General features: G+C 36.8%; 2 protein-coding genes across 2 annotated transcripts; one reads left to right on the forward strand and one right to left on the reverse strand.

Annotated features, from left to right (window-relative positions):
* The first annotated feature begins 339 nt into the window (after positions 1–339).
* Positions 340–4,321, forward strand: LOC147990807 (uncharacterized). The gene is made up of 7 exons (XM_087538404.1): positions 340–2,635; positions 2,741–3,231; positions 3,308–3,394; positions 3,473–3,610; positions 3,731–3,804; positions 3,906–3,978; positions 4,082–4,321. Exons 2-7 carry the CDS (start codon positions 3,127–3,129, stop codon positions 4,202–4,204), a joined length of 600 nt encoding a protein of 199 aa, XP_087394530.1. The 5' UTR covers positions 340–2,635; positions 2,741–3,126; the 3' UTR covers positions 4,205–4,321.
* Positions 4,322–5,263: 942 nt separating this feature from the next.
* LOC147990808 (uncharacterized) lies at positions 5,264–5,899 on the reverse strand. The gene is made up of 2 exons (XM_087532065.1): positions 5,711–5,899; positions 5,264–5,626 (listed from the first exon to the last, which is right to left on the reverse strand). Exons 1-2 carry the CDS (start codon positions 5,897–5,899, stop codon positions 5,264–5,266), a joined length of 552 nt encoding a protein of 183 aa, XP_087388191.1.
* Between the last annotated feature and the right edge of the window lie 361 nt (positions 5,900–6,260).

Consider the following 6,260-nt stretch of genomic DNA (forward strand, 5'->3'; position numbering starts at 1 on the left):
TAAAAAATTGCACATACTATGCTTCCACTACACATTCACATCACTGTGTTACTAATAAACCCTATTTATATTCTGCCTAATTATTGCAGCTCATATATGTGGATCTACTTCAATCACATTTAGTCAAAATACCTCAGGGTTACCCAAGGATTAAATATGTGGGTTCAGCAGTACTGGAACAAATAGATCATACTGGAAAAAAGAAGACACAAGACCATTGCAAGTTGTTTGAGAGCTTACTGGTATACAAATCATGTAGTTATTAATACTCTTCATTTTACCTATTTCCTTTAACTTATTAACTGAATCTTCATGTATTCTATTGCAGGATGATGAAAAGTTAGCAATGTTCCCTACTGCAGAAGACCATAATGATGATCTTGATGATCACGAAAAATCTACACATTCCACCCAACCAGTAACAGTTAATATAAGTACTGTACCTGGCTAGGAGAAACATATACTTCCTCCACAAGTAGTACAAGTTTCTAAAAAGCGGCCGTCACATCAAGCTACAGATGAGGTGATTTCTTAAATCTGTGTTACACTAGTTCATTATTTTTCATTGATATATTCATGAATTAGTCTCTGTCCAACTTGCAGAATTTGATAAAACGGATAAAGATTCTTGAAGACCAGTACACAGCCGATCGACAAAGGTTGATAACTGTGTCTGAACGGAAGCTTCAAAACAAACTGCAACAGCTTCAAATTAAGAAAACCAAGGAAATGGCAGCATTGGTCCAGGAAGAGATTCAGAAGGCCATGTTACCGATGATTGATGATGCACGTCCAGGAAGTTCTCTGCACAATGATGATGCAACTTTGACAAAACGAACTGTACGAACACAAAGTCCATGTCAGTCCAATCTAGATGAAGTTGTTCTCAATTCTTCCCAGTCTGCTCAACTGGTTCACGAAACTAGCACTCATGTTGATGTCATCCAGCAGTTGACAGCCCGAACACCGGCATCTCCAACCTTCATGAATGAAACTGTAGAAATTGGTACTCATGAATCAGAACCAGGAACCAATTTTGTGAACATTGAAGGTGTCGAAGCTGACAACTTCCATCCTGCTTCGCCAATGCTTGCTCAGAGTACTCAGTACGAGCCTTCTTCTTCTAAAGATTTGACTACCACGGATCAGATTGTTTAGCCTAAACCTGCTGCTTGTAAAGATCCATTGGTGGAAAGCATTTGCACTTTTCAAAATCTCAAGTCTGATGCTACATCATGTTCTGCAACAACCGCCTTAGAAAGACAAGAGACTTCTGTTGCCAATGTTGTATCATCGTCAAACAATTCTGCTTCTACACATCCCCAAGAATTAGTCTCTGCAGTCATCGTTCCCACAACTGCAATTGTCATTCCCAACATTGCTGCAGACCAAGTCAGGTCACATTCTGTTCAAACTCAGAGAAGCAACATGCCAAGTGAAGATTCATCAATAATGAAGTTTGTTGGTACTGATGGTCAAGCGGATAGTGCTTTTCTTCTACCTGTTACTAGTGCTCATAATGTGCTTGGACATGGCAACCAAGGGGATCAGCCAAAGAGTAATGCATTTGCTGTTCAACATCCACAACAGGATTCATCCAAAGATGTTTTGCATGAAGTAGGTAATACCGTTACTACGGCACCAACTGCTGATGGAATTCAAGATATTGCCTTCATTGATCCAAAAACAACAAAATCTTCATCTCAAATAGATGTTTCTGATGCACATAAAGCTACCAAGAATCATAGTTTCTCACACAATCCTGCATCAGATGTTGTTCAACTACAACATACAGACAAGACGACACTTGAAGATGGCATTTAGAAACAATAGAATGATCATTTGGGAAATGTTGATGTCAGCAAAATTGATATTCTATCGACGAAAGATATTGAAATTGCTGATAGTGATTCCACTTCAAAAGATGTTCCAAATATTTCTTCCCCGCCTTTATCCATACAAATAGTAGGTGATGTATCAATTATGTCAATCAGTCAGATGACCAGGGAATATGATAGGATGAATGTACCAGCGGGTGCTACTATTCATACTACCCAACATAATGCTGCATCTACGCTCCAGGAAGTCTCAAGAATTGAAGATAATCAGCCTATTGTTTTGGAAACTTCTGTTCTGCCCGACCACAGCTCCTCCAGTTTGGATGTTTTCCAGATAGACCCTTCTAAGTTACCTGATGATATGCCAAAACCAAGCACTGTACCCTCAGATATCACATTGCAAATTGGTCAAACCTCACCAAAGGAATCCTCAGCACTGCAAGATTCTAAAAAAAATACTAGACAAATGTGTGGAAATGATTCTATGTATGACACCGAATCCACACCTGCAAATGATAACAACGAATCACTAAGTCTTGCTATCAATGAAGTGCTCAGTGAAAACTTAGAACAAACTCTTGCATTAGCAGAAATACAGACTCAGTGCACTGCAGGAGACATAGAATCATCATCTTGTCAGTCTACACAAGAAGATGTTGCAAAAAAACAAGATGAATTCCAAGAACATCCTTCCGACAATTCAGTTGCAGAAGTAAGTTCTGAGCGCACCGAAGATGATGATATATCTAAAGTGGGCAAGCAAGATTCAGACTCTCATACTTCTTATTTAACTCCTAGTAAGTTCATACAACCAACAATTGTTCTCACTTAAATAATGTATTTATATTTTACATGACTTAGTATAGTAATAATTATCTGACTTGTAAATATTCAAATATCAGGACACAGCTTCAGGGATATAGAGATAGTTCACATACCCGATGAACCTTCATCTCCTAAAACAATTGATTGTGACCACATCTCTAAGCTTGCTGAGCCATTACCAGATGGAGAATGTTTTGATTATGCTGGTAGCATAAATCCTTCTATGAAGATGAGAAAACAGCGTTATCAGAAGAAAGAGGAGATCGTCGAAGGTATATCTGAGCTCATAAAGAAGAAGCAATATCTGGTGAAGAAGTTGAACGACCTGTACAATACTCTTGTCGCTGGTAGCAAGTTCTGAGGTTTACGTAAGACACGACGATGCAACGATAATGACACAGGTGGTACCAAGATAAGGATAGATCCAGCTTCTATAACAGAAAGAGAGTTAGTACAATGCCTAATGCCAAAAGGAAAGATGTGCAAAAATATGATGTGGTTACTGTCCGTGGCACTTATGTGTGATTGGGGATCAAAGACCAAGATTATATTGGACCAGACTATTATAGTAAGCACTCTTTACTTTTATTACGCATAATTTTCATTCCATTCTTGTTATCTAACAACTCTGCATTCTTATTTAGACCGAATTGCTAAAAAAAGGAAATAAATGCAACCCTGCATATCTCTGCAAGAAGCTTAGTAAGTTGCCACTTCAAAATGTTGAGAAGGTAATCTTTCACCATCTACATTTTTACTTTCTACTGTAAGTACATTTTACTAATAAACAAATTTGTACTTTTTTCAAGCTATTTCTGCCTACACTATCGGACAACCATTGGATTCTGGCTGTCATTAACCTCACACAAAACATAATTGAAATTTATGACTCTAACTTAGAAGTCAAAGAAGGTGAACACCCGCACAGGGCTATGTTGGAGAACATGGTAGGTCATTCTGTTACTAGTTCTATTTCAGATTTCCTAATTCTGATAAATGTTCAATACAGTACCTGAAATTTCTCACATAAATAATTTGCATTCACGACCTTTCTCAACAAATTGCAGGCCAGCAATCTCCAAAAATCATTGAATGATTGTCTCCACAAGAGTGCTTTCGCATTTACTGATTTCCCAATGAAGTATTGTTCTGCTAGAAAACAAACAAACAAGTATGTATGCTACATCTTTTGTTATATACTTCAGTAATATGATGAAATACTAATAATTATTATTATGGCAGTGATGACTATGGTTTCTGGGTTCTTAAAGTCCTTCTGTGTCACAATGGCAAAGAGCTCATTGGAAATTACAAGGTTTACTATTGAACACACAACAATGTTCTCACAATCTTCTATAACATCACAACTTCCTATGTACAAGTTCATCCACTATTAACTCTTCCTTGCTTCCTTACAGTGGGCAATGGATGTCTTCAGGAAGGAAATATGCTATATCCTTGTTTACCACCGCTTCAATGATCTCAATCCAAGGAGGCCTGAGATTAAGAAGATAGCATCCGCCGTGAAGACAACAACATAATGATTCCTCCATCGCGTTGTTGCCTATGTAGCATTCACTACGTACTGCAAGTTATTTCATATGATGTAGTAGTTTCATCTGAAATGAACAATGTTCATTCCGTGCAATCGTCGTTATGTATGGTACTTTAAAACTATTAAGGTTATTCCTTGCTTTATAACCAATGTTTGTATTGCCAGTATGTAAGGAAATGTCAGCACAACTTCTTGCTGTCTTCCAATCAGTTTATGTATCTCATATTTCAGCTAACAACAGTATATATTGCACTCACGGTCTCTATCATTCTTAAATTCTGTATAATATATTTCTAAAACGTACTCTTAAGTCAAAAGATTGTTCCAGATCATATGAATAAAATAACTTGTATGCTTGTTCTTCTTGCTCACAGCAAAATTTTGGTTCACAGCTAAACTTCTTGCTGTCTTTCAAAGTGTTTATATTTCTACTATAGATCATATTATTTATCATACTTAAATTCAGTATCATAGCTATCAATCAAATACTATCAAGTACAAACATTTATCCAAATCATAAGAAGAAATTACTTTGGGTGCTCACAACTAACTTTTGTCTGAACGTATCTTTCAAATGTCACACTAAGATACTTATTCTGTGTTTATCTGCTATGTGAAATGAGACATCACATACTTATGTTGGCATACCAATTATGTATGTTAGTCGTTTCACTGAAAATTAAACTTATTTTGTAACTTTCTTGTTACATATTTCATTCCATACTTTTCTTTCAAAATTTGATTTCAAGTAATAGCAATGATATACCAATACAATAATCTCTTTCCAAATTTGATTTCAATTAATATAAATGATATACCAATACAAACGAGCTACCGCTACATATTTCAGTTTTTTTTACTATGCTCTACAGATTTCATTACAGACATCTCTTTCCAAATTTCATTCCAGACATCTCTTTCCAAATTTGATTTCTACTAGGTTTCCCAGTTGCGTAATGACAAGACAAAAGCAAGCTTAACTAGATATTCATACATCATTATAGAATAAACTTACATATTGGTTCACACGGATAGGTTTTCAAAGTTACCCTACAACCAGATAAATTAAAGTTACAGCTAACAGTATAGTCACCAGACTTGAAGCAGATCCTCCAATTGCTAACCAAGTTGATACCAAAAAGATTGTTCCCCATATGAACATCTTCAACATTCTCACTGATCCTTCAAGCTTTGTTATACAACCTATGACCTCTCCCAGCTGCTGCTCTCTATCACTAGAATCTTGTTCAATCTTCAACCTCAGGGAATTAATTAATCTAGCTTGATCAGCAAGCTTTCTGTTTGCATCATCAAGCATCTCCTTAATTGGCGCTCCACAATAATCAATCATTTCCTCAACGTACTCCATTAATATATCTCTCCAAATCCAAATGCTACAACTTCCTGGCTGCTCTTAAATATATTAGGTGCGAGATGATAATTAGATTTCTGCCAAGATCCAAAAATCAGTAAAGATGAACAATCAACTTACAGTGCTTCCACATGAAAGGTACTCTCGATCTGGATTCTGTGTGGTGCAAGACATCATCTTCCTCGCCTTAACCTTGCAAGCACACCTCAGCTCTGGTGGATCCAAGCTTCTACCATCTCTAACTGACTTGTACACCCTTCTAGAAGACCTAGAGCTTGCAGATCCAGATGAATTACCCGGTTGCAACATTTTGCTCTGTGAAATGAATGTGTTCCTTCCGCACTCTTATATCCCCCACTGGTCATTGGATTCTAACAAGTGGATCAGCTTTCTCATTTACTCACATGCGTCTGTACCACGCATCCTTGTGAGGTCAGTTCCTGCTTTTCACAGTACCACGTATCCTTTGATTTGACATATCATAACATACAATTTTTACACAACGCCACAGTACTAGGTTTCCATATGTAACTCTTCGCTGTTGTGTAAAACTGCAATTTTCCACTTTATCAAGTCTGCTTTAATTTCACATATACTAATATTTGTTAATTACAGTACTGCACACTACTACTTATGAAATGTAAATATTGCAGAACATAGAGACATATTA

The sequence above is a fragment of the Triticum urartu genome, chromosome 1A (assembly GCF_056163025.1).
Source record: "Triticum urartu cultivar PI428250 chromosome 1A, HENAU_Tu73, whole genome shotgun sequence".
Lineage (NCBI taxonomy): Eukaryota > Viridiplantae > Streptophyta > Magnoliopsida > Poales > Poaceae > Triticum > Triticum urartu.

What these genes read in the sequence shown, in the direction of transcription:
- LOC147990808 (XM_087532065.1), bottom strand. Translation starts at nt 5,899, where the DNA reads ATGTTGCAACCGGGTAATTCATCTGGATCTGCAAGCTCTAGGTCTTCT. An exon ending in ACCTTTCATGTGGAAGCACT is followed by an intron (nt 5,627 to 5,710) that starts GTAAGTTGATTG and finishes ATTTAAGAGCAG; the next exon opens with CCAGGAAGTTGTAGCATTTG.
- LOC147990807 (XM_087538404.1), top strand. Translation starts at nt 3,127, where the DNA reads ATGCCAAAAGGAAAGATGTGCAAAAATATGATGTGGTTACTGTCCGTG. An exon ending in TATTGGACCAGACTATTATA is followed by an intron (nt 3,232 to 3,307) that starts GTAAGCACTCTT and finishes ATTCTTATTTAG; the next exon opens with ACCGAATTGCTAAAAAAAGG. An exon ending in AGCTCATTGGAAATTACAAG is followed by an intron (nt 3,979 to 4,081) that starts GTTTACTATTGA and finishes GCTTCCTTACAG; the next exon opens with TGGGCAATGGATGTCTTCAG.